General features: G+C 36.7%; 4 protein-coding genes across 8 annotated transcripts; 2 read left to right on the top strand and 2 right to left on the bottom strand.

The window, feature by feature from the left end:
- Positions 1-5,910: 5,910 nt before the first annotated feature.
- LOC121263072 (uncharacterized membrane protein At4g09580-like) lies at positions 5,911-9,312 on the top strand. Its single transcript, XM_041165860.1, has 4 exons — positions 5,911-6,434; positions 7,143-7,413; positions 7,501-7,671; positions 8,783-9,312. The coding sequence occupies exons 1-4, from the start codon at positions 6,175-6,177 to the stop codon at positions 8,912-8,914; spliced, it is 834 nt and encodes a 277-aa protein (XP_041021794.1). The 5' UTR covers positions 5,911-6,174; the 3' UTR covers positions 8,915-9,312.
- A 1,683-nt stretch (positions 9,313-10,995) lies between these two features.
- Positions 10,996-13,880, bottom strand: LOC121263122 (50S ribosomal protein L21, chloroplastic-like). 4 transcript variants are annotated; one of them, XR_005940189.1, is made up of 6 exons: positions 13,433-13,870; positions 12,996-13,076; positions 12,233-12,334; positions 12,067-12,141; positions 11,438-11,590; positions 10,996-11,295 (listed from the first exon to the last, which is right to left on the bottom strand). XR_005940189.1 is itself a non-coding variant. In XM_041165918.1 (6 exons), the coding sequence occupies exons 1-5, from the start codon at positions 13,742-13,744 to the stop codon at positions 11,451-11,453; spliced, it is 669 nt and encodes a 222-aa protein (XP_041021852.1). In that variant the 5' UTR covers positions 13,745-13,872; the 3' UTR covers positions 11,267-11,295; positions 11,438-11,450. The 4 variants fall into 4 exon arrangements, 3 of the variants coding, with proteins under 3 accessions (XP_041021853.1, XP_041021852.1, XP_041021854.1); XM_041165918.1 differs by having other exon boundaries at positions 11,267-11,295; positions 11,438-11,549; positions 13,433-13,872; XM_041165919.1 differs by lacking the exon at positions 11,438-11,590 and having other exon boundaries at positions 13,433-13,865.
- Positions 13,881-16,006: 2,126 nt separating this feature from the next.
- On the bottom strand, positions 16,007-23,321 carry LOC121262921 (calcium-dependent protein kinase 11-like). Of its 2 annotated transcripts, none has more exons than XM_041165622.1 (7): positions 22,454-23,321; positions 20,193-20,336; positions 19,882-20,034; positions 19,647-19,762; positions 18,067-18,234; positions 17,736-17,960; positions 16,007-16,643 (listed from the first exon to the last, which is right to left on the bottom strand). In XM_041165622.1, the coding sequence occupies exons 1-7, from the start codon at positions 23,007-23,009 to the stop codon at positions 16,506-16,508; spliced, it is 1,500 nt and encodes a 499-aa protein (XP_041021556.1). In that variant the 5' UTR covers positions 23,010-23,321; the 3' UTR covers positions 16,007-16,505. The 2 variants fall into 2 exon arrangements, with proteins under 2 accessions (XP_041021556.1, XP_041021557.1); XM_041165623.1 differs by having other exon boundaries at positions 22,359-22,491.
- Positions 23,322-25,541: 2,220 nt separating this feature from the next.
- On the top strand, positions 25,542-26,728 carry LOC121263111 (glutathione S-transferase U9-like). Its single transcript, XM_041165904.1, is given in 3 exon segments — positions 25,542-25,812; positions 25,815-25,997; positions 26,165-26,728. Coding segments are annotated over 3 exon segments (702 nt in total). The 5' UTR covers positions 25,542-25,662; the 3' UTR covers positions 26,534-26,728.
- The last annotated feature ends 323 nt before the right edge of the window (positions 26,729-27,051 follow it).

The raw sequence follows: 27,051 nt of genomic DNA, 5'->3' as shown, positions 1-27,051 counted from the left end.
GATGTGCGGCACATATTTTGAATCTGATTGTCACTGATGGTTTAAGAGATCTTCATGACTCGATTGCTCGGGTTAGGACTGCTGTGAGATGGGTGAGATCTTCTCCTTCGAGGTTGGACAAATTCAAGGTTGCTGCGAGATCTGCGGGCCTAACATCTAAGAGGGGCCTTTGTACTGATATGCCTACACGATGGAACTCAACATTTCTGATGTTGGAGGTGGCCCAAGAATATAAGCTGGCATTTACATTATTGGGTGACAAAGACATCCAATATGTTAAATATTTTGATGATCATGGGGGATTGGGGAAATCCGTAGAGGATGATTGGGAAATTGTAACTAATTTTGTAGAGTTTTTGAGGCTTTTTTATGATGTCACCATGAGGCTATCTGGAATTTTGTACCCTACATCCAATATTGTATGTCAGCAAATATGTAGGGTAAAAGAAGAATTAGATGACATGGTCGCGGGTGGTCACATTAGGATGCGGGAGATGTCATTGATTATGAGGACAAAGTACGACAAGTATTGGGGAGATTTAACGAAGGCTAATATTTTGTTATATGTAACTGTCGTCTTTGACCCGAGGTATAAGTTGGATGGCATGATATTTGGATTGGGCCTTGCGTACGGGCAAGTATGGGCAGAGCTTATTGCAGCAAGGGTTCGGGAAACCCTTACTAGATTATTTGATGAGTTTTCCACCCTGCGGGGTGGTAATATTGCGGCACCTACACCTACCCCCTCAGCCTCAAGCTCACAGTTTCCTGAAGTCGAGGTTGGGAAAAGACGTAGATTGGAGTGGGGTGAGAGGTATGAGCAGACCCCCTTCCTTCGGAGTTCTATAGAGGCTCAGCCAGAGATAGACAGATACTTAGCAGCAGAGATTCTATCATTTTCACGAGATTTTGATATATTAAGTTGGTGGAAGGTGAATGCCGTGAAGTATCCCATCCTTGGAGAGATAGCCCGCACACTTTTGGCCATCCCTGTTAGCACAGTAGCCTCAGAATCGGCCTTTAGCACGGGATGACGTGTATTAGATTCATTTCGGAGTTCATTAGCTCCTGCCACTGTGGAGGCTTTGATTTGCACGCAGAATTGGATCAAGGGAACTCCAATTCATGTTCCGGATGTTCTTGAGTATGAGAAGGCCGACGTCGAGGAGGATAGTGATGATCAGTTTGGATCTGGTATTTATTTTAATTAAATTTTATAATTTCTTATTTTAATTTATTTATTTTCATTTAATTGGTATTCATTAATTTGATTTCAAATTTAATACTTATAGTGATACATGAGACGACGTCTACGGCTACCTCCGATGCAGTATGACTTTGTATTGGACCTACCATTGTCATGGTTTGCACAATTTCTTTCATAATTGTTTTTTGCATTTAAAATTTTGTTTCATCTTTATAACTTTTTAATTCTAATTTGTTTTATTTTTAACTTATTAATATTTCAGGTTTTATAACTTATTGACTTTTATGATCTTGATTTTCAGTCTCACAGCAATCGACATAACTCACCACTCAGTGAACTCACCGCTACGGCTCCACCCTAAAATCAAATTGATCAAATTGAAAAATTATGATTTTATTCATTTATAATTAATTGTAATGTTGCTACAATAGTTAATTGTATAATTTGTAATATTTATTTCTTTTAGAGGAGTTTGTAATAGTGTAATAGTTTATTAGTTCTCTTAATTTGTATAATTGTGAACAAAATATTTTAGCATAGTGCCTTACTGCCTTAGTGATGATTACTACTTAATTAGTTAATAACGTAATAGTTCAATGTATGATTCTATATATCCCTTATATATATATTTTTTTTTTCCTGTTTTTAAATCTATATACTTTTTAATCTAAATAATGGGCTTAAATGGCCCAAAAACGAATTCTGGGCCCAAAGTGGCCCAAAAACCGATTCTGGGCCAATTAGGGCCCAGAAAAATGTACTGGGCCCAAGGCCCAGTATGGGGGCGGGGGGTGCGGACGGGTGGGGGTCCACCCCCGCACCCCGGCCCAACGGACGGGGGACCCCGCCCCCGCCATGCGGGGGCGGGGTCCGGGGAGAAATTCCCCACCCCCGCATATGCGGGGGCGGGGGGCGGGGTGGCCCCGCCCCGTAGGGGGCAGGTATCACCCCTAGACTAGTTAGATAACAACACACAGAATCACCACACGCAAAAGAGGCAGAAATTGTTATTTGGGAGCGCCGTCTGGGTTTCTTTGCACCACCACCAAGCCCGCCGCCCAAGACCAAATGCGGAAAACTCCGGTCAAGCTATACCATATGGGCAAGTCTGATCCTTGGAACCCTTACACCGGCATTGACCCTCCCTTCCCTTGACGAAAACCCACAAATAACATACCACAATCCACGGCAATGCCCCCCTCTCCACTTACGAAACCCAAATCGATTCGGCCCCCTCACATGAAAAGAAATCTCTTCCGGGTTAAATGATCCTGCGAGACCTTCATGGCCATGGAATGAATTGACTGGATTGAAAAAGAAATAAAAAAACTCGCGAGTCACCAAGAAATATTGCGAACCATAACCCACTTTCACATAGCCACCATCTGACCAAAACTACAAGAGCGTGCTTCCAAATGGCAGGCCACTTGCTCATATTTGTCAGACTCTCATGCAATATATATGGTTTGGTGACTGGTGATGATGGAATTCTTCAGGTAAGAAAGAAATGTATCATGTGTTTCTGGTAAAAAGAAAAAGAAAAAAAAATATTCTAAGGAAAAAGGTGAAAATCTGTGGCCAGACAAGGATCTAATAATACTTAACATCAATGATCCATGCATGAAGAAAAAAAATAGAAGACTGAAATATATGATCAGCCACTTATGAACTCAAAAAGAAACGTTTTCGATCAGCTTGCAAAATTGAGTATGATTCTTTTTGCTTTGAAACCCTTTTGTGTTATGCTTCCAAAATGAATTAGTTTTGTGAGCATTTAATACTTTAAGAAGAGAGGAAAAATTTGAAGGTTCATAGCAATGCCCCCTTCGCCGACAAGGCCACTCCCAGTAAATACCCATGCTCTCTACGAAAGCCAAACTCATCGTCCTCCATGGGTATGGATATCAATGAGCACTGCTTGGGTTTTTTTTTTCCCCCACAACATTTGATCACAAATCAAAGAAGACACACAGGTGATGGAGGTTGTGGGTGACGGAGATGGAAGACGAAGGAGTGAGGAAGGGGCTGCATGAGTCTCTGATCAGGTGTATGCAAGTGTAGACTAAACACTATAAATGGCTTACATGGCCCACAATCATTGGAGGGCTGCTTAATGAGGGGGAGCAGCCATACTGCTCCCCAGGTTTTTTGTTTTGGTATTGTTGCCACAAAGCCATTGCGAGACGGTCGGGCTATTAATGATAGAAGAGCAGCCCTCCATTCAAATATTGTCACGTAGGAAAAGACACACTAAGCTAGTTAGACCTCACTACACAGAATCACTGCATGCAAAGGCAGAAATTATTGTCCTCCAAGCTCTCTTCCTCTTTTCATCTTCGTCTCCAAGCTTTCAAGCTCGTTTCTTTGCACCTCCACCAAGCCCGCCCAGCCTCACTCTCATTCAGAAGAAAAACACTGGGCTAAAAAGGAGAAGAAATAAAAAGGAAGAAGAAGCACGTAGAAAATGAAATGGAAGGAGACGATAGAAAACAAAAGGAGAAAAAAGAAAGAAAGAAGAGGCCAATGATGGAAAGAAAAGACGGAAGAAAACTCACGCACGCTTGGAAGAAAAATCAAGAAACAACTTAAGACAAAAAGAAAGAAAAATAAAAGGAAAACTTTCAGTTGAGGGGAACACACGGACATGGACTCTGCATGAAGAAAGGCTAGACGCTGAAAGCAACATTCACGTTGTGCCTTCAGCTAAAAAAGAAGAAAAAAAAATTTCTTTGTGGCTACGTAAATTTGCTTTGTTTTATGGAAGAAAAACAGAGGTGGCTTGCTGTGCATGTGGGTTGTATAGAGGGTGCTGCAGTGGATGAGGTGCATGACGAGGCTCACGGAGAGGTTGGGCAGTGGCTTCATGGAGGACTGATGGTGCAAGGTGGATGAATTGAGGCCCACTGTGTTTGCGTACATTTGCTCTGTTTTATGGAAGAAAAACAAAGGTGGTTGGCCATGCATGTGAGTTGTGCAGAGGCTTAACATACGGTGGCAGTGGATGAACTGGGTGGAGGTCTACTTGAAGATGGAGGAACTGGCAGAGGTTTACGTGAAGGTGCAGTTGTGTTGTGCAGGTTGTGCATGCATGCATCGTACATGGCTCACGATGGTGGCGAAAGGGTAGATAAATGTATCATTTATCTCACACTGGCAGATAAATACAATTTTAATGGTAAATGTATCATTACGCTAGTCTTTACATTTTCATTACAAATAAAAAATGAAAGAAAACTTTTGAAATGGATAAAGAAACAACTTGAGTTTCCCTTTAGATCGAGAGTGCTTGGATATTCAATGTGGCATCTACCGGTTTCTAGTGCAACATACATGGGTGGAAGGTGGAGAATCAATAGGTTGTCACCAAATCGCAACTGGAGTATTTTAAAGCACACAAAAACAGAAAAACAAACCACTACTGGCCGAATTAGGAGTCCAATTTCTTCAACAGATTCAACAGTTTACAGATCCAAATGTTGTTTCCATGTGCATCGTTGTAGCTTCCAGTGATCACGAACCCATAAAAAAACACAGATCTCTTCGTCTTCTGGGAACTCGCCGCAGGCCAAGCGATACATTTTTCACGTCTCGCCTTCCTTAGCTAGCATTCTCACGAACACCCCAAAGTACCCTTTGTACATCTTCTTCATGTAGTTCGAGTCCTTTGCACACAAAAGAATGACAAATCTCTTCCCACCCATTTCTATCTGGTTCGATTATCTGAATCAAACACTGTCACGGATGAGTGTGGGGTCGAGATCTTCGTTTGGGTTAGGATGGAATGAAAGAAGTGAGGGGAAGCATGGAAAACGAATGAGTGAGGGAGGCATGAGAAGGGTGTATGGAGATCGAGTGTATGTAAATGTATAATAAACACAATAAATAGCTTACGTGGTGAATGGCTATTTGGACGACTGTTTAACGAGGGTGGAGCAGCCGTGCCGCTCCCCAGTATTCTCTTGTTGCTAAATAGAGTTGGCCTTTCAACTATAATCTTGCCATTAAATTTGGAGGCAAAGAGCTAAAGGATATATAGTAAGTTAATCTTGTCAGCTTGTTTGCGGTTGCATTACGGTAGTAAGAAGTTTGTAATAATTTCAAAAACTCTTAAATGATGAAATTAAGTTATCTTATTATTATATATTAAAGCTTTTTAGTTTAAAAAAAATACGTTTCAAATAGTTTTTTATATAATTTATATTTTGAAAAATAACTTTTATATTATTTTTAAACAAATATAACATATTTAAAAATATTTTAGACAAATGGTTACCAGATACTAAGTAAATTTTTAATAATAAAATTTATTATTTAAACTCCACAACTAAAAATCTTAAAAGTAAAAGCTATGTTAAATATTATATACATATCTTTTCACTACCTTCTCATTTTTATTGCGATTGAGGTGATATTATTTATTAAGTTTTTTAAAAAAATAAGAATAAATATAAGATTTCGTTGCAATAAAATAAAAGAGTAGTATTATTTAAATTTTTTTATATTTTTTATATGAAATAATTTAATATATAAAATTTAAATTTTAAATTAAATAATCTAGTTTATAACATAATAAGTAATAACTAATTATGTAAGGAAGGTTTTTTGTTTTTTGAAGTGCGGAGGTTGTTTTCCAATTCATGGACAAATATAATTAGTTTTGAGGCTCTCCGACAAGAATAAAACAAAAAAAGAAAAGAAAAAAGAACTAAATAGAACTTTCTCTTCCGGTTCCTCGTTCTCGGTCAAACCTGCACAGAAACGCGGCACTAACATTAATTAGCGTTTTTCCCCCAAATTTCTTTGAATTTTAGTAGTAAATTGTATACCTGAATTTTCAACTTTGATCTCGATTTGATGCGTTTCTCCAGCCCTTCTTACGCCAAAACCTCACAGTCCTCTCGGTCTACGGTAGTGGTTGCGGTGGCGGTGCAGTTCTTCCCGTTCGGAGGAACGCACTGAAAGTTTCAATGGCGGCTCCTCGGAATCTGATGGGCGACAACGGGCGGCTTTCGAGAGACGAAGAGAACGGCCTCGGAGAGGACGATTCGCCCACCGGCAAGAAGCCCAAATCGGAGAGATTCACCTTGTCTCGCTGGGAGTTCGTCGCCGCCATCGGCATCTTCGTCATCTTTTCCACCGGCTTATTCTGCATCTACTTGACCATGCCCGCCGCAGAATACGGCAAACTCAAGCTGCCTCGCAGCGTTTCGGATCTTCGTTTGCTCAAGTGCGTTCCCTTTTCGATTTGTTCCTTTCATTTATCTTTTCTTTTGACAATATTAGCTTTTTGTTCATGTAATTTTTCTTTTTCCTCGAGTTTTTTTTAGGTAACTCGCATTCTATAGACATACATACTGAGATGTGTTGCATGACCTGTTACAACGTATAAGTGGGATAGGGCTCGTGCATATGGTGGCACGCTAGTGATCAATTTTCTTGTTTGGGAACCGTTTGGGGAATGCGAGAACGCCATTAAATGATTATCCCCATTTGTTTCATAATAGATTACAATCCCTTCTAGTTACGTGGTAAATTGGGGTTCGGAGTTGAATTTGATTATGACGTTATATCGTGTAGATCTCTAGAAGGTAGTTCCTAGGGGTAGATTTATGTATACTATCTCTACTCAGCTGCCCATCAGTGGTTCCTATGGGTATGTATACCATCTTTACTCGCTGCCATCACGTAAGTGTTTGTGCGTTGGCCCCGAGAAATCATGGCTTCTGTGAAGCAAATTCCATTCATTTAATTTCGTTACATTTCTTTCATATATACCGCATTATGATCCAAAAATAGTTGTATGGACTCTATTCTCTGTAAACGTCAACTTTTGGTATTACCGGCTTGCTATATCATTTGGGCGTCTTTGTTTGCTTTCATGTTTTAACCGCATTATGCATTTTTTGAACTATACTTATTTCGAATTTTTCTTCAGAGATCATCTGGCATCGTATGCTAAGGATTACCCGGCTCAATTCATGCTGGGTTACTGCTCCATATACATATTCATGCAGACATTCATGATTCCTGGAACAATTTTCCTGTCTTTGCTAGCTGGAGCTCTTTTTGGTGTTATCAGAGGTCTTCTCTTAGTTGTTTTTAATGCTACAGCTGGAGCATCGTGCTGCTTCTTTTTGTCCAAGTTAATTGGCAAGCCTATTGTTAGTTGGTTGTGGGATGAAAGGTTGAGATTCTTCCAATCAGAGGTATATCTTCTTGTGGTTTTTTTGTTTGTGATAAGTTAATTTGTCATATCCTAAAATTACCGTTAACCTGTACTTTCATGGAATCAGATAGCTAAGCGTAGAGATAAGCTGCTGAATTACATGCTTTTTCTGAGGATAACTCCAACATTGCCCAACCTTTTCATCAATTTGGCATCTCCGATTGTTGATATACCATTTCATGTTTTCTTTCTGGCTACTTTGATTGGTCTTATTCCGGCATCCTATATCATAGTCAGAGTAAGTCCCTTTCTTCCCCCTCTTAGATTGGAGTTATTATTTGAGACGGCACATGTCGTTTGCTTCTGATTATTTAATGTATGTGAACTTTTTACTGTTGCCTTTGTATTGATTATTTGTCATTTTTTCGTTCTTGTGTTATTTGCTTCTTTCTGGTTGGTGTTACAGTCATGCAATGCTGGACATATCGGTTAGATTTAAAGAACACACAGAAAACGGCTCCCCTTTATGAACTGAGAAGAAAACCTTTGCTGCATCTCACGATTAAGCTATATTTTTAGAGGTTTAGAGAAATAGGCATGATTTGGTAGTGGCATGGAGAGTTCTCTATTTTTGTTTTATATCCATTGTCTAGAGTTGGGAGGGTGCTTTTTATACACACGTTGGCCTAGACTTCTCTATTGTGAGGCACCTCTTTAAATTTGAACTATTGGGGATGTCTCTTTAAGTTTATACTGTTCTGATTAAGAAGTCTTTTAGTGGACCAGTTGTTGCGTAACAAGTGCTGAATATGTAAACCTGGAATTAGGGTAGCTAATAACACTCCTTTTCATTGTTCATTATTCTCAATCTATTTTTGCCTCGACTCCTACAAACAAAACCACATGCCGAAGTGGCTGGATCTTTTTTTATCAGCAAATAAGATTTTTTTGAACTTGAACCTTATACATAAGGGGATAACTATTTAAGAATGGAATGGAGGACATTACATTCAGTTGAAATTTTCCTTTTGCTCTACGTGCTCCCCGCATCCTCCCCACATCAAGGAAGGGATGAATATACTTGTAATCTGAAGCTTTTTCCTACACTCTGTTGTCAGTCATTTTTTCTTTTCTTTTTTGATGCATCGTTGGATTACTATGTTTTTTTTTTTTTTTTTTAACTGTTTTCGTCAATTGATCTATTTTTGGAATTTTATAATTGATCTTATTTCTTGGTATTTCTCTCCATTGCTACGGGCTTGGTAGATTCTGTATATATTTTATTAGTTCTTCCCGTAGATTAAATTGTTTACATATAATCAATACTTTTATCATTAAACTAATCAATAAAATTGTGTTTTTTTGTCATTTTATCAATTACCTTACGTTTGCTGCTCATTTTTATATAGGCTGGCCTAGCACTTGGGGATCTAAAGTCAGTCAAGGATCTTTATGATTTCAAAACCCTATCTGTTCTTTTTCTGATTGGTTTCATCTTCATTTGTCCTACCCTTCTGAAAAGGAAGAAAATCTATGAGTGAAGTTCCCTTACAAGGCCTCCTCCCATTCTTTGATTCAAGTTTGAAGAGGAAGCAAACCTGAGAATGTTGGTGGGCCCCTCCCATCTTCTTTTCTAAGGCATTTTGTTAGCATTTAGATGATATTGTGAACTCTAACAATGAATTAGGATGATTAGGGCAATAACTTGACATCCAAAGTGAAAAATGTTAAATGAAAAGGGAATTTGGTATAGGCTCCAAAAAGTTCAGTTTTTTTCCCACAGGATTAGTCATTATGGAGTCATTTAGCGTTTGGAAAGATGTGTGTAAACTATTCTTCTAGTGCTTAAGAGCATGTAATTTGCACAGACGAAGGGAATTGAAATGGTCCTGTATCGTTGATTTTTGTTTCAGTAACAAAATACTACAGTTCACAGTTAGCCACTGTAAGCATTGTCAAATGTAATCAAGCAGAATACCAAGTGCAGAAACATTTGGAAGTGAAGCGAAATCGTCCCACAAAAAATTCTGGGAATTGGTAGTTTCACTTTCCCAAAATCAAATTGACTATTAAAGTGCAAATCACCGAGGAGAGTTGGACAAAAGCAATAAATTCAGAAGCCAAACCAAAATCAATAGAGTGATCTGGAGTTGAGATTCTAGCATCTACCTCCTTTTTTGAACAAGACTCGTGCATTGAGATGCTCGACATGAGTTTAACATTTAAGCCCCCGTTTGGAACTTGGACTGAGTTTAACTTAATTTTAAATTAAGTCTAACATCTAAATATTCAACTCTTAAATTACTAAACTTATCTCAATTCAAAATCTCTTAACACGTAAGACACGTAACTTTTCCAATTTAATACATTTTTACATGTAAGATTTACAATTTTTTTCAACTTTTTATAAATATATATAAACATATCTTAATATCCAAACACATGTTTAGTTTTGAACTTTCTAAAAGAAAAAAAAGGAAGTTGAGTTACTCTTTGCGGTCAACCATGTAAGCCAGCCTCAGCCTGGGAGTCGGGTGTGGGGGACTTTATGAGGTACATGAGTGTCATTTTGATATCAAATCTCTCTCTTCTACAGCCATGATGGTGCAGAGCAGATTGGAGATAGGAACCAAGAACACAGAAAATTTAAAGTAGAAGCATTTTGTTGACGTCTCACCAACAAAGAATTTAGTCTCTCACCAATTCAATATTGTTGGAGTCACATCAATATCAAGCACATAGTCTCTCTGCACAAAAAGATAGCAGTAAACTAACCAAAAAAATTTGAATAATATTTCTCTGAGTTGTTTTGTTTTTGAGTTAGCTTTGGAGTGCTCTGTTTATCATAAGTAGGAGTTGGGAGTCCTAGACTGTTTAGGAGTTGGAGTTTTGGCTTGTTTTGGTTTAGTTTCTATATCTACATCGTCAAAACATTGCACTTTTTGTGCAGAGAGACTGCTTGATATTGGTGTGATTCCAACAATATTGAATTGGTGAGACTTTAGGCCCGGTTTGGATATACAAAACCATCTCATCTCATCTCATCATTACAACTTTTTCAAATCACAAAATAAAAATTATTTTAAAAATTATATTCTAATAATATTTTATTCAACTTTCAAAAAAATATAGCATTTCATCTCATCTAAACTGCGTAACCAAACAAGGCCTAATTCTTTGTTGGTTCAACAAGCTGCTTCAATTTATGTGCTCCAGAACCCCTGGTTCCTGTTTACAATCTGTTGCGCACCACACTAGGGGCAATCTGATAATGAGACAACATTATAAGGAGATAAAACTTGGAAAGTATGCCCATTGATACCTATTCCAATTCCTCCGTGAAGGATAGTTGTCCTGACTTCTTTATTGAAGTAAAATCAGCATATCTTAATAAAGGGTTTTTAGAATGTTGATTCGAGGGCAGGTTTAATGGAAACCTTAGCATGTCACTAGCAGATTGGAGGAAATTTCACTTAACATGGGTCTTGCTCCATGCTTGGTTCAATGTCGCCACTGGGGGACACTCTTGCCTTCGTAGTTGACAGTGTAGATGGAACTCTTGAGTCTTGGCCATCCCTGCTTGCATATTAATTTACAAAGGGTCCGTGGCATAAATAAAAAATGGTAAATAATGAATGGTGTGGTAAATGACTATATAACAAAAAACAATGAATCAGACAGGATTTTCACAATGCATTCTAATTGAGCAATTCATTTTGGCACAAAGTAACTTTTATAATCCATTGCTGGAGTTAGTTCCCTACCGAGGAAATTACATACAAATTGGAGAACAAAACCTTCACAAAAGCATTCAGATGTCAATAATCAGTACTGTACTCGCCAAGAAATCCTAAGATTCAAGTGTAACAGCTGGATAGTCCTGATAGCCTGTGATGCCTGTTATGCGTATCCTTGTATTTGGCTGCATTATAAGTAACAATGAAATCAGCATAACAGGATTAGCAAACACAAAAAATGAGTCAAATTGTATTATTATTATTTTTGGGAAGTACAGATCTAAAATTACACAGACGAGTCATAAGAGTTGGACTATTGCTCTCTATCTGTGGATTGTAGCTAGGATGGAAGTACCAAAATGGGTAGGTTAAAGGAACAAATCTTTCTAGCAGGCAACATTACTCGAGCTGACCACATAAATCTCCACCTGGATGTATGCTAACCACCTTGGAGCAGAAATTGTGGGTCAATTCTGTCAACTAAAGCCACAAAAAAGGAAAAGCAAAGAAAAATGCAATCCAGCTTTAGAAGTCAGAAATGTGCAAGTGCCGTCTCCATGTAAAGCATCTGAAGGCTAAGTGGTTCCATATTATTGAGCGAGAGGATTTTATAATCACCCTCATCGCTTGGCTGAAGAAGCAGATTCAGATAGACAGGAAAATTGTTCAAGGAGGAGACTCTGAGCTTAGAAAGAAACATTAAAGTTGTTTATTCTTTTATGAAGGGATAGAAAGAAATAGAAAGGGTAATATTTTGGGAAAGAGCGAAGCCTACAACCCTGTATGCGTAATGATATACCATGCAGTAACTTTCTTTTAAAACTTTTTTTTTTGTGCCAAACACTTAAAAAAACAAAAGTAGTTGCTTTATGCATTCACCAGAATTGCATCCATGCACTTAACCATTTAGAGTGGTCAGTTTATCATTAATGATATGGGTAAACCATGAAACATACTTGTCGATGACCAATGTTTCTTCGATAGTTTTTCTTCTTCTTATACTTGAAGACAATCACTTTGGGATCTAAACCCTGCATTAAAAACGTGGAGGTCACATACAGAGGAAGTAGATGAAAATAATCATAATGCCAAAAAAATATATATCAGGAGGTAGTGAACAACCTGCTCTTCAACTACAGCATGCACAGCAGCATTAGTCACCACTGGTTTTCCAATGTAGGTACTTGTTCTGGTTCCGATGAGCAACACCTTGTTCAAGATAATCTGCGCAAGCATCAAAGTTCAAACAGCTTAATTTAGGCAATCTTAAGAGTAGTTACGGTTTGTTAAGTGTTTTTATTAAGTACTGACTCAGAATAACTAAATTTCCAAAGAGTTAAAATTATTCTTATTTGTATGCGCTTAGAATTTGAATTTGTGCCCTATTTTAGACAACTCCACATTTCAAATGAAAACTTTGCTTTGTGTAAAATTATCTTATGTACTTATGCACACTCAATTAATATTTACTATTTAAAATTACCCAGATATCTGTTGATTAGGGATGTAAATAATATGTTGTTTGATGCTAGAGCATCCACATCATTGAGATTGTATTGGCAAGGTAATAAATCAAATGGTGAATTGAAACCGTAGCTGAGAATTTACCCTTTTCGGATAAGAAAGAAACTTTGATATTGGAACGAAAGTTTAGCCAACAAAATCACCAAACTCTTCTAAAAGAAATAAGTAAATTCAGAGATAAAGGACAATCCGCACAAAGGGGGACCGTTGAGTTCACGGCCTTCATATAAGAAAATAGGTTGATGAGTGATATAGCTTTTCGACAAGTGCACAGACATAACGATTTCAAAAAATAAACAATAATAATCAAGAACATACTGGAATAACTTACAGAAAGAAAGGGAAAAAATGGAATACATGCCTTATCGTTGACATTAGCGCCTTTAAGCCTTTGAGTATAGATAAACCGCCCAGGAAAAACAATGTATTGGCGTGATCCTATCTAAACAAGGTGGAAAAACAACATCCACGACCAAAGAATATAGATAGCATTAGTTTGTGTGATATGAACAGCCTTAAAGTATTTTAAAGACATGAATAATAATCAGAATATCACCGGCAATTCCAAAATTATAGTAAAGAAAATATAAAACAAGTGTTCAGACGCATACAAGCTATCGAAATTATCACTAGGAGAACACGATATAACACCGAGAAATATGTGAAACGGTGAGCATTATCTGGATAAACACAGAATTACTCCAAAAATCATAAATATCAGCGGAAACCATTAAATGGATCACCTCAAAACGCTCGAAGTATGCAAAGAGCTTGTGTCTTGGTTTTGCATTAACTCACCATAACCACAGCGAACACTTCCTCTCGCTTGGGGACTTGAACTGGGGAGGTTTGGACGAATTCCGCAGCTTCGGGCTCCGGTGAACCGGATTCAGACTCAAGCACGGCTGCCTCAGATTCTGAGAACTTGGAGAGAAGTGGAAATGTACGCGAAGAAGAAGAGAGAGAGAGGTTGAGGGAAGAGAGGGAGAGAGACCTGAGATTGGAATTGTTAGAGAAAGAGAAAGAGAAAGTCGGGGAAGGGTATTGCTTTGTAGAGATTCTGCAGTGGGTTGGGAAAGAGGGACATAAGGAAAGGGTTGCAGAGGCCATTGCTCGAAAAATACAAATTGCTGGCACTTTCTTCTTCACACAGCTCTGCCACTTTTCTTTCTCACTGTGCTCGTCACCATGCCCTTCCTGGGAATTAGGTCTATCCTATCCGTTTCCTTTCATTAATGACCAATACACCCTTCAAATTGTATTTGTTTGTGAATAGTAAAAAGAATTTTGTATTGGTTTGAGATAGAATTTTATGAATATCATTGATATGATTTGTAAATAATAGTGGGGTAGTTTAAATTAAGTATTTTTTTAGTTTTGAAAAATGAGAAAAGAATTGAATAAAAACTATTACAAAATTAAAATATTATTAGAATATAATTTTTTTAATATAATTTTTATTTTAAAATTTGATAAAGTTAAATTATTTTTTATTTTATTTTTTTAAATTTGGAAAAATAGTAATTATTAGTTTGAAAAAGTTATAATGATTCGTTGAAAGTGTTTGTGTTAGAGTAATATTTGAAAATGAAATAAGATGTAATGTGATGAAATAAAATGAGATGAGATGTGATATGATGATAATTTATTAATTATTTCCAAACATTCCCTAAATTCTTAACATAGGTATCTTTCTCGAAACCTTCATTATGTAACCAATGATCATTAATCTGAATGATTCCTAGTCTAGTTTAAGGTTGTGTTTGGTTGTTTGAATGAACTTAATCCATTCCAAACTAATTATTTATGTAATCCACTACTTTTTTAACTTCCTATAAAAAAATTAAATTCATCTTAACTTATTTCATACATTCGAACATATATATATAAATCAACATATTTACATCCGAACATATCTCAATGTGATCCACAAAATATTATTATTCACATATCAATTCAGATAATTTAAAATCACTTCAGTATCCAAACACAGCTTAATTTGCATGTCTCCATTTCTTTTTAACATAAAAAGAGAATGAACTCCTCTAAAAAATATTTTAGAGAAATATTTTAATCACAAAAAGATTTTATAAAAGTAAACTTAGAAACTGACGTAATTTGATGAAGTGCATCAGATTATAAAATTATTTTTATTGTAAAACTGATTTAACGGATCACATAAAATCACGACAGCTTATAAATTTACTCCCGTGAAATTGTTGTAGCACTTCTCAATATTTTATAGACATATGTACATATATATATATATATATATATATATGTACACACACTAACATAAGAAAAAACTAGTTAATTAGCATATGTTTTCAATAATGAATGGTGGTGGGCCTCTTGGATAACGTAGCAATGTAATGTGGAGCTGCATCTAGCAACAAAGGCATTGGTGCCACATGCATTGATAAAAAGACAAATTCACGCATAAAATAAGTGATCATGCGAGATTAAAGGATAAGCCAGTCCCAGCCAAAAGGATTACAGGCGTGGAAGGGTGTGAATTCTAAGGATAAAGGGTGCGGCGCCTAAAGATACATTGCATCAATATTGTGAGTGCAGAGTTCAAGTAATCACTTTTTAGGGAGGAGGGGGCCAATGTAGCTTCTCCTCTGAGCGTGACCATAAGGGCACCCACTCCTTGCTCAAGTAATCACTTTTTAGGGAGGAGGGGGGCCAATGTAGCTTCTCCTCTGAGCGTGACCATAAGGGATCATGCGAGATTAAAGGATAAGCCAGTCCCAGCCAAAAGGATTACAGGCGTGGAAGGGTGTGAATTCTAAGGATAAAGGGTGCGGCGCCTAAAGATACATTGCATCAATATTGTGAGTGCAGAGTTCAAGTAATCACTTTTTAGGGAGGAGGGGGGGCAATGTAGCTTCTCCTCTGAGCGTGACCATAAGGGCACCCACTCCTTGCTCAAGTAATCACTTTTTAGGGAGGAGGGGGGCCAATGTAGCTTCTCCTCTGAGCGTGACCATAAGGGCACCCACTCCTTGCAGCATATTCGATTTGAGCCATAATTACTGATCTTGCGTGGAGTAGCCCGTCATTGCAATCCCACCAAGATACTAGTAGCATGCAAAGGTCTCCAAGACTTTGGTTCACAAATTTTACTGATACAATCAGTTTCGAACCTGTGACCTCGGACAAGAGAGAGAAGAATGATTCCCTAACTTTTGCCAACTGGACTACCACCCTGGTGGTAGTTCAAGTAACCACTTATGCATTAAAATGGTTGTCCATGTCATTAATCATAATCGTTGCTACAGAAACTTACTTTGCCACACAGCTCACCTTTTCAAAAACTGGTTTTGGGTCGCAAATAATTCGTACATTTCACCGATCAATGGATGGATGTTAAAAAAAGATAGGTTTTGTTAAAACCATTGTTGAGTTCTAAAAGACAAACTAATGTTGTAAAAAAAAAAAAAATTGTCAAAAAAAAAAAAAAAAAACAGAGCCTGAGGTTACACAACAACGTAGCATCAAAATCCATGTTGGTACATACGTTGAACATCAATTTCGAAGAAGCTGCTTCTTGAATTTCAGCAGTCAACCATGTATGTAGTAGCACTTTGATCTCTGACTGCAGGTAAAAAATGATCAGAAAACTGGAGGACTACCAGATCCTGATAGCTTTTTGTTGTTCATGTAACTCTTGGTTATGTTGTAAACAAGATTCCAAATGACTTTCGGTTTGGGTATTAGTTAAACCTGCTGTTCTGTCTACTCAGTCGCTTGGCTTTTCCATAGAAAATTCTTCTCACCCAAAGAGAAAAAAAAAGGGAGCTGCTGCTGCAGACTACAGTTAACATAGATAATTCCTGTTGAAACTACAAAGGTAAATTGATTTTGGTTAATCTTGGGTTGTCGCTTTTACACCAAAGGCATCAGCCAAATTAAAGGTCAAATTGCTTCTCATTGTTCTGCTCCCAATTCCTCCATCTCCCGTCCTCATCATTGCTGCAAACTCCCCATAATCTATACGGCCATCCTGGAAAAGTGATAAAGGTTAGTATAAAAGTTTTTATGTAATATGAGTATTTTATGTTCTGATCTATTCAATTTAATATAAATTAGGAGTCATGAATATAATGTAATAATGTAAAGAGTTCAAGGTAGGGTAGTCGTTGTAAAAATATCATCAAGTGGGGATACTTCACGTTAAATTTACATCAACACCATGGTTGCAAGGAAAAAAGGAATCATTAATCTACTTCAACAGTGCTGTGGCCTCTAGTGACAGAAATACTTACTGCTGGTGAGAAAGCAACAAGTCACTGGAAAAAAAAAAAAAAAAAAATTCAATTCCAACTATTTTCTATAAGAAAATGTGTAACACAAAATATATATATATATTCTCATGCACAATGCACAGTGCACAGTGCAAATAATTTAGAAATACTTCTACTGCCTTTTAACTCGATATCTTGGGTTTGTGTCTTCATGGACAATAATGCAAGGGGGATGAGACCTGCATGCATTACACCTGCGCATTGGTTTGCTACCATTATGCCCTTCTGAGGCTAGGCTAGACTACAACTTGAACTGTTTTAAGGGAGAGCATGCAGATATCCTGCACTCATTCCCACGTCAAGGGCTTGTCTAGGCACTTGCTGGATAGCCCAGCAGGTAAGGTGGCACTCTGGTTACACCTAGATAGGTAAAGAGACTCTCCGGATACCCCTTCCTATGCTGTTTTCTAGAAAAAAAATCTGCTAATATCAAATTGCATCCTTGCTGATTTAATAAAACAACTCTAAGCATATGAAGCAATCCTGGAATGTTAGATCAGGTGAAGATTTCTACTAGTAAGGGCACAGCCGTTGATCCCACAAGAAACTGCAATAACATATATTTTTTTTAATGATGCCAAGATAATTTCTATGAGCAAAAGAAACTCTGGAATTGAAAAATCAAAGTGAAGTGAGAGATTTCATACTTTAAAGAGGCATGAAATAATAGATAAGTAATGATGATGATCTTTATTGAGGATACACATGCTTAACCATGAACGGCCTAAGAATTTTTAATGGGAAAACAGAAAGTTTTAATATGAAGAATGAATGTAACCAGAGATGCTTACGTTGTCTTGATCAATTTCTTTGATCATGTCATCTAGATGGACATCACCTAGACCAAACTCTTTGCAAGCTTGTTGAAGCTCATCAATGGTGATGTAACCACTACTATCTTTGTCAAAATAGGAGAAGGCTGCTATCAGATTTTCCTCTCTTTCCATCTTATTCACGTGCAAAGTAGCAGCCAGAAACTCACCATAGTCTATTGATCCACTGTTGTCTATATCAGCCTGCCGAACCAATTCATTTACATTATAACAAATAATATATTAAATAAAGTGGAATAAGGGTGAAACTAAATTATTGTCTAGTCAGGGTTTATGACAATCAATTTACCGCTTCCATCAGAGACTTGATCTCAGATTCCATTAGTTCAGTGCCCACTCTTTTCAAACCCTCTTTAAGCTCCTCAAATGTTATAGTCCCACTATTGTCTGTGTCAATCATTTTGAACAACTCTTTCAGACCACCAATTTCTTCCTCTGAAAGTCTTTCTGCTATGACCTGAAAATGAGATTTTCCAAATCAAAAAATGATCGAATTGCTTACATAGATACTGGGACAAATAAGAAGTGGCCGCTAAGAAACAGAATTGTAAATATTAATAATACAAAGGGCGGTGCAAAGTGTGGAAACTGCCTTCATATTCATGTCACTGGACACAGAAAAATAAACAAGAGCATTTTCATAACTTTGACACACGTCAGTCCCAAAGGAAACAAGTTAATATCTAACTCATCTATATTTCAGTGAGAAAAAATTATATGGTAAAAATGAATGCTGGATAGATAAATGGAGATACGGGCTCCTGATAGGGAGCAACAAGTGGCACAAAAAGACTCATTCAGCAGACCTCATAAGTTGGGACTAAATTACATACTTTGACATGTGTATTATGATACTTTTTCTGCGATACTTAGATTTGGTCATCCAATTTTGATGTTATGCAGGTTGAAAGAGAAGTCTTTCCAGAAGTGTATGGGATTGCACGGGCATAGGATGCCTCAATAGTTGATCTTTTGTTTTCCAGTGGCTCTCCCCAACGGAAGGTCAGCTTTTCCAGAGCAGTACAAGAATGGTATGTTGATGTCTTCTCAAAGTTTCTTAGTCTATTTTACTCCACAAGAGTGAGAACTGGAGAAGGTGATCAGGTCCTTTGGTGCCCTTCTCAAAAAGGGAAACTCACTGTTCATTCATTCTACCAAGTCCACACTATCCAAGACATTAACCCATTTCCTTGGAGAAATATATTGGAAGATAAAGGCACCTAAAAGCAGCTTTCTTTGTTTGGACTGTTTTCTTAGGAAAGATCCTTATCATTGATAACCTAAAGAAACATTGGATCATTGAGGTAGGCTGGTGTTGTATGTGCAAAAAGGATGGTGAAACTATATATCATCTACTACTATAGTCTACTAGGCAGATTGCAAAGGACCTTATGGAATGACTTATGTGGTAGAGTAGGCTTAGCATGGGTGAGGCCTAGAAGGTTGGTTGACTTTCTAGCTAGCAAGAAGGGTACGATAAAAAAATTGTAACATTATAGAAGATGGTTCTTATTTACATATTGTGGAGCATTTGGAGGGAAAGAAAAATACAAGTTTCAAAGATCATGAGTGGGGAATAGACGAACTTAAAACTTTCTTTTTTTAACTCTTGGCTCCTCTAGGCAATTGTGATAGACTTTAACGGACTAAGTGCTCATGATTTTCTTGCATCAGAAGTTAATCCTACTTAAATGTATCTTTTGTATATGTCCTGTATGCATGGGCTATGCTTACTGCTTTCACTAATAAAACTCTTGATTACTTAAAGAAAGAAAGTTCAGTTTTTGATCATTTTGATAATATATTTTGAGACAGAAATCCATTTGAAAATGTAAATGGAATAAGTATTGTGGGGAAAAGGAAATATACCCGCAAAGCCATCTTTTTAAGTTTATTCATTGCTGAGAACTGCTTCAGCCGTGACAAAACTGCAGAACCCAGAGGTTTGTCTGGAGCAACTGTGTCATCTACAATCCATGGGTGACCTGTGCACAAACTTTGTCGTTATTGCTTACTCAGATACAAAAGCACTAAAAATCTAGGACATCAGATATTTCTATTTCTACAAGCAGCGCACCAAGTATATCAGGAATGAAAAACTCACATAGTACTTCATGGGCAGAGATTCTTTTTGTTGGGTCCCTCTCAAGCATCTTTCTGATCAAATCTTTTGCACTTTCTGAAATGCTAGGCCATGGTGCAGATTCAAAGTCTAACTTTCCTTGTAAAATCTGTCTAAAGATTCCAGTTTCAGTTTCTGCAAGTAATTGGACAAAATAGGTACAACTCAGGTATAATTGTCACATTAGGACCAGGGAACGGGGTGTTGCACTATGGATGCAAAGTAGAGTACAACTGTCAGCAATATAGCCACAACTAAAAGTATAAAATATCTTAGCTCATCAAGATGACTACCAGCCCAAAAAGGTGGAACTCCACTTAGTAAGATGTAAAGGATAACACCAGCACTCCATACATCTGCTTCAGGTCCATAATGCTTTTTCAAAACCTCAGGTGCAACGTAATAGGGACTTCCAACTACATCATGAAAAGCTTCTCCTGGAAGAAAACAGTAACATTAGTGAAAGTAACCAGCAATTCACATCGAAACAAGACCATTTGAAGACTGACCTGCCATCTGAGAATCGTGGAAAATCAAAATGTTGCATAGAAGTACATAAAATTGAAGACTTAAGTCTGAAATTGTTCCAGTAGGCTCTGTTTTGAATATTTTGGATTTGGTTAATATCTTGGGGTGTAAGGTAGCCTTGTTACCTATGAGATATCTTGGCCTTCCTTTGAACGCTCCTCACAAATCTTTGATGATTTGGGAGGGTGTGATCGAGAAGATTGAGAGGAGATTGACTAGTTTGAAAAATCTATATTTGTCTGATCTTCCTACGTATTTCCTTTCTCTTTTTCCTTTGCCTGCAGGGGTGGCTAATAGAATTGAGAGGATTTTTCGGAATTTTTATGGGTAGGAAAGAAAGTTTCACTTGCTTAATTGTAATAAGGTTTGCTCACCGATTTCTTGTGAAGGATTAGGGGTGCAAAATTTGAGGCTCTTCAACAAAGCTCTTCTTGGGAAATGGCTTTGGAGGTATCATCTTTAGAGGGATGCATTATGGAGAAATATCGTTAATGTTAAATGTGAAAGGATGTGGGGGAGTTGGTGTTCTAACAAAGTTAGAGGAGTGTATGGGGTGGGTTTGTGGAAGTCTATTTGGATGGGTTGAGGGGAATTTGTCAATCATTTTAAATACAAGGTGGGTGATGGGACAAGGATTAATTTTTGGCATGATATTTGGGTGTGGGAACTCGGCTCTAAAGAACGTTTATCCCTCCCTCTTTAGGATTGCTAGAGATCAAGACGCTGCAGTGGCTGATTCCTTTATTTTTTGTAATAACAATCTTCAATGGAATGTCAATTTATTAGAGATGTGCATTACTGAGAAGTGAATGTTGTCCATAAAGATTGTTCAGGGAAGGGAGGGATAGTCTGCTGTGGATTCATGCTGGAAATTCCAGATTTTCGGTTAGCACCTTTTATAAGGTGTTAGCGTGTCATTGTCAATAAATACCCCTGGAAATGCATTTGGAGATCTAAGGTACCTAGTAAGGTGGCATTTTTCTGTTGGCTGGTATCCCCTGGAAAAATTTTGACCACGGATAATTTGAGAAAGAGTGGATTATTTGTCACAGATTGGTGCTTAATGTGTAAGAAAGATGGTGAATCTATTGACCATCTATTTCTTCATTGTGAGGTGGCTAAGACTTTGTGGAATGAGATTTTTGGTAGGACGGGTATTGCTTAGGTGATGCCTAAGCAAGTGGTGCATCTTTTTGCATGTTGGCAAGGTTTTAAGGGGAGACATCGCATCGTTGCCATATGGAAGATGATTCATTCGTGTTTGATGTGGTGCTTATGGTTGGAAAGAAATGGGTGGTGCTTTGAAGATAGAGAATGCTCGATGGGAGAACTTAGAGAGTTTTCCTTTGGTACTTTGTGCATTTGGGCTAAGGCTCTTGCATTGAATGGAGATAATCTTCATGATTTGCCTTTACCCTTCTCTAGTTCCTAGCATGTATTTAGGTGCTTTCTCTTGTATACTACTTGGGCTATGCCTATTTACTTATTAATAAAAATTCTCTTACTACCAATCAAAAAAAAAATAAAAAATTGAGGACTTAAATCAGTGGGGTAACCCATTGGTTTTGGCATCATTATACTATTCGCCAGACTGTTTATTTCCGCCACATGTACTCATGCCAATGGCCATAGTCCAGTTTAACAAGTTTAGCAAACCCCCGGCCGAAGATCCCCCCCCCCCCCCCCCCCCCCCCCCCCCCCCCCCCAAAAAAAAAAAAAAAAATTATATAGGAGAAATATCGAAACAGCTTCCAGATGTGGACAGTCAATTAGCACAGATATCATCTCAGTAAGCAATCAAGAAACGTTTAACTACTACATTTAATAAAAATCTACATGTCCACTTCAACATCCATCGGAACCACGACAGAATAGTTTAAAAATCCACCAAATTCATAAACAATGAAGAGAGAACGCAAACTGAAAAGTACCCATCAACCGCCGGGGTGGCCAAAGAAAGGCAAAGAAATACAAACCACCATTTCCAACGAAAACCAAGAAAAACGAAGGAAACCCAGAAACCAACCTGGCTTGTAGAATATAGACAAGCCGAAATCGGTTGTCTTGAGCTTGGCATCGTCACCAGGACTATCAAACAAGAAATTCTCGGGCTTGAGATCCCTATGCATGACCCCAAGGGAGTGACAAGACTCCACCACTCCAACAATAGTCTTTATGAGCTTCACCGCCTCTCTCTCACTGTAATGCCCTTTCTGCACAATTCTATCAAACAACTCTCCCCCAGCGCACAACTCCATAACTAAGTGAACGAACACCGAGTCCTCATAAGTCCCTTCGATCCGTACCACATGTGGGTGCTCAGAGAGGTGGTGCATGATCTGAATCTCCCTCCAAACATCGTCGTAGTCTTCCTTGCATAGGAGTTTTCTCTTGGGGATAGACTTACAGGCGTAGTGGGCATCCGTGGACTTGTGGGTACAGAGGTAGGTGGTCCCAAATTGACCTTGGCCCAGCTTCTTCCCAATAAGGTAATGTTCTCTCAGCCTTGGGGTCTGATAAGGCAACACCGTGGTCGTAGGCTTTGTAGTCGTCGATTGCGATGCCGTGCTCTGCTTCTTCATGGCCCCAGCCTCTTATTTTTGTCTCTTTATTTTCTACTTCTCTCAGACTTGGATCCTCCACCTCTCTCTATTTTCGTGAGGTAGTTTCTTGGATTCGCTCTTTCTTTTTTGAAATTCTTGATTCTGAATCAAAGAAAAGGTGAAAAGAAAAAGACTGTTGTTTACACCAGTTTTCTCTAATGGCGTCGGTCGCTATCCCGACTAAAGTACTGCATTTCCTACCTCAGTCATTCTTCTTTATAAAAAGACTTTGAATTTTTTAGTCAAAAAGAAGGAAGATGGTGGGAATTTGAGACGTAAATCTGGGGGCTGGTTTTATTGGTGGGGGGAGGGGCGGAGGACAGGACATATCCAGGATGAAAGATAGAGTGGGCCAACCCCATTATCACACACACATATAGAAAATAATGATTATGCAGCAGGTTTTTGGAGTGCGGGATAAGAATTTTTTTTTTTTTTTTTTATAAAGTTTAAAATATTATATTTTAATATTATTATTTTAAAATTTAAATAAATTAAATTAAAATTTGAAAAAATTAAATTATTTATTATATTTTATATAAAAATTTGAAAAAAATATAATAATAAAATGAGATGAGAATTTTATGTTTTATCTTGTGTCCCAAACCAGCTTACTTGAAATTTTTATTTTTTATTATTTTATTTTAATTATTTTTAACATGTTTAATCATTAAGAAAAAATTAAAAAAAATATACAACTTCATCAATAATTACTTCTTTAACTATTAAATAAAAAAATTAAAAACTTAAAAAGAACATAAAAAGAATAGTAAATAACTGGTAAGAAGTAATAAATCTATTATTATCTATATATATATTTTAAATACGAAATATTTGCTTAGAAAAATCGATTAAAGACTTTTTTATGATTATTTATCTCCAAGTATTTTTATAAATAGGATTTAGGAGAGATATATCCATAATATTCGATTTGAAAGTGTTTAATATAATATTGTTTTTGGAAAGTAGTCTTTAACCTTAAATAGTGAGATTCTTTATTTCTTTTAATTACAAAAATAAATTAAGATAAATAATTATAATGAATTTTGATCTAAAAGTAATATATATTTATCTAGAAAAAATATATTTATTATCGTAAGTTGTACAACCGTCTCGTAATCACTTAAAAAAATAAATAAAACATAAAATTACATGAAAAATATTAATTTATTAATAATAGATCCTATAATTTTTCAAAATAATTATGCGATATTTACGTACTTTATGATTATACGTAGAATTATTCATTTATCTATACATATAAAATAAAACTATTGCATAAATACATGACGGTTGACGTCTTCAAGTTAAAACATTTTTAAAACAAAAAGTAAAGAGTTTTTTATTTTACTTTTAATACGATGCGTTTTAGGTAATTTCTTATATAATTGAGTATGGAAAAAAAGCAATTATTCACGTAATTTTGCATAAGGAAAATGCTATGGGTCCCGACAATGGATCTGAATGTTTTCTTACTTAATATTTAAGGAAATGTTTAATATTAAAAAAGAAGTATTTTTTCAATGATTTTATGATTTAAAAAAAATTGTTTAGAAGAATAAAAAAATTGCATGAAAAATAAAGAAAAACTACACTTATCGGGACCACTATCGGTACATTGTGTCGAACCGTAGCACTACCCTTTGCATAAAGCCTTTTTTGTTAGGATCATGATTCATGCTATCTTATTGCGTTTTCTTCTCTTTGAATAAAGAGAAGTGTTAATTATAGTCATGAGTGTACAAGTACTGTACAGTCGTTTTGAAAAAAATAAATAAATATGAGATTCACATAAAAAAAATTAATTTTTTAACAGTGAATCCTACTCTTTTTCAAAGCGACTGCACAACGTTTGTGTATTCCACGACTGTATGTAACATTACTCTTGAATAAATAATGAATTAACTTTGATAATTGGATTATTGGTTTAGATAGTGAGATGAGATGAAATAATTTTAGATGAATTAAATAAAATATTATTAAAATATTATTATTACTTTGAGATTTGAAAAAGTTCAATTATTTATTATATTTTATGTGAAAATTTGAAAAAGTTATAACGATAAGATAAACCATCTCTGAATCCAAACAAGGAATTCAACTCTCACGTGGATTAATTAATTAATTATCCTATGCATGCCGTGTTAGAAGACTATATAATATGATCAGTTAATATTTAGTATTTTTTAAATGCAAAAGGATATATGTGTGTGTCATGTGTGTATATATAATATTGTGTGTGTGTGTGTGTGTGTGTGTATGAACATGGTTGGACCCAATTACCCAAACATTCTTGGAAAACAAGATTCATGGTTTGGTCAATGAGAATTTGGGATAGCTTCAAATAAACGGAAAAATTTTAAGACATATATATATATATATATATACCACTTGAAGAACTGAATGGGTACTTGCATTAATTTCCTTTTCATCAGTTATGGGTAGGCTGAAGTAATCCATGACGAATAAGAACTTGTATTTTAATTTTCATGGATTTTCTTTGTCCCCAAGAAAGTTTGACAATCAAATGCATGGTTGAAGTTTACCAGCAAGTGCTAGATATAAAGCTTGATCAAGTGCGACGTTGGACTTCAGTATCCAATTAAGAGAAATTAAGCAAAAAGAGAGAGATATGGCTGAGGAAAACAAAGTTACGCTGCATGGATTATGGCTTAGTTCCTACGTAAAGAGGGTGGAATTGGCCCTCAAAATCAAAGGCATTCCTTATGAGTATGTGGAAGAAGACATGAAGAACAAATCCCCACAGCTTCTGAAGTACAATTTCTGAAGTACAATCCCGTTCACAAAATGGTTCCTATCCTTGTTCATAATGGAAAACCCATTGTTGAGTCGTCTGTCATCCTTGAATATATTGATGAAACCTGGAAAAATGGTCCTCCACTTTTTCTACGAGATCCCTATGAAAGAGCACAAGTTCGCTTTTGGGCTAGCTTTGTCCAGCAACAGGTCAGATTGATTGATATATTCTAGCAACCTTAAATTCCAGCCCTTTTTACATATATAGATGTTTGCATCTTTATTTAAATTGTGTCGAAGTTCCGCTCACCCGAACTATACTAATTACAAGTTTTCTGTTCAAGAACTAATGCTTGTAGCTGCATCATGCCATGCAGTTGTTTGAGACAATGATCTCGGTAATCAAATCCGAAGGAGAAGCACAACAGAAAGTCATCAAGGAACTGCTTGATAAATTAAAGGTGTTCGAAGAGGGAGTTAAGAAGATTTTTCCAGAGGGTATTCCATCCTCCATTAACCACGAGACCGTAGGACTCCTGGACATTATGGTTGTAACCTGCTTCGGCCCTCATGAGGTTCAGGAAGAAGTCCTTGGTTTTAAGTTTATAGACACAGAAAAGACTCCATTGTTATTTTCTTGGTTGAAAGCTCTGCGTGAGATACCTGCGGTGAAAGAGGCAACGCCCCCTCATGAAATGCTGGTGGAAGCTCTCAAATATATCAGACAATTTTCCCTCAATAAATAGCAGTTGAATCTGTGGCGTATTAAGCTTATTAAATAAGTGAGAGCAATGTTGGGTTGGGTAGGATTGTCAGGTTTTGCTGGTCATTGCTCTTCATCCAATAATCTTTATGTTATAATAAGGTGCGTGCATGGCTACTTCTGTGTAATAAATTTGGGTTCCATATCAATACAGCGTTTGCTAGCAAGTTTATGTTCATTTCACCTGATGATATATATATATATATATATATATATATATATATATATAACTAATTCACTAGATATAATCAAATGGAAAGGAAAAGATTAGAATTATCAATGTTTAAGAATTAGGTGAGTGATGGTAGCCTATTTTCTTAGCATACAAAATCATGATCTTTAGAGCCATTTTGGAGAACAGATTAATGTATGGTTCGAAGAAATAAAGACATGCACTCACAAAATGCCGTTAAAAAATATTATAGTGCAAGTAAAGAGAAACTTCACCCTTTAGATTTAGATGGCTTAATTTAGCAATATTTGCCACCAATCTTGATGCGA

The sequence above is a fragment of the Juglans microcarpa x Juglans regia genome, chromosome 4S (genome assembly GCF_004785595.1).
Source record: "Juglans microcarpa x Juglans regia isolate MS1-56 chromosome 4S, Jm3101_v1.0, whole genome shotgun sequence".
Lineage (NCBI taxonomy): Eukaryota > Viridiplantae > Streptophyta > Magnoliopsida > Fagales > Juglandaceae > Juglans > Juglans microcarpa x Juglans regia.
Note: the sequence above shows the minus strand (reverse complement) of the source record. Positions and strands in the feature narration are given on the sequence as shown.

Bases quoted from the DNA above. Each gene is read 5' to 3' on its own strand.
- LOC121263072 (XM_041165860.1), top strand. From the start codon at position 6,175: ATGGCGGCTCCTCGGAATCTGATGGGCGACAACGGGCGGCTTTCGAGA. The intron at 7,414-7,500 runs GTATATCTTCTT...TCATGGAATCAG, and splicing joins TGAGATTCTTCCAATCAGAG to ATAGCTAAGCGTAGAGATAA. The intron at 7,672-8,782 runs GTAAGTCCCTTT...ATTTTTATATAG, and splicing joins CATCCTATATCATAGTCAGA to GCTGGCCTAGCACTTGGGGA.
- LOC121262921 (XM_041165622.1), bottom strand. From the start codon at position 23,009: ATGAAGAAGCAGAGCACGGCATCGCAATCGACGACTACAAAGCCTACG. The intron at 18,235-19,646 runs GTATATTTCCTT...TCTCATTTTCAG, and splicing joins TTAAAAAGATGGCTTTGCGG to GTCATAGCAGAAAGACTTTC. The intron at 17,961-18,066 runs GTAAATTGATTG...TTGGTTCGGCAG, and splicing joins TCAAGTCTCTGATGGAAGCG to GCTGATATAGACAACAGTGG.
- LOC121263122 (XM_041165918.1), bottom strand. From the start codon at position 13,744: ATGGCCTCTGCAACCCTTTCCTTATGTCCCTCTTTCCCAACCCACTGC. The intron at 12,335-12,995 runs GCATGTATTCCA...ATGCTTGCGCAG, and splicing joins GCGCTAATGTCAACGATAAG to ATTATCTTGAACAAGGTGTT. The intron at 11,550-12,066 runs GTATGTTTCATG...CAAGGTGGTTAG, and splicing joins GAAACATTGGTCATCGACAA to CATACATCCAGGTGGAGATT.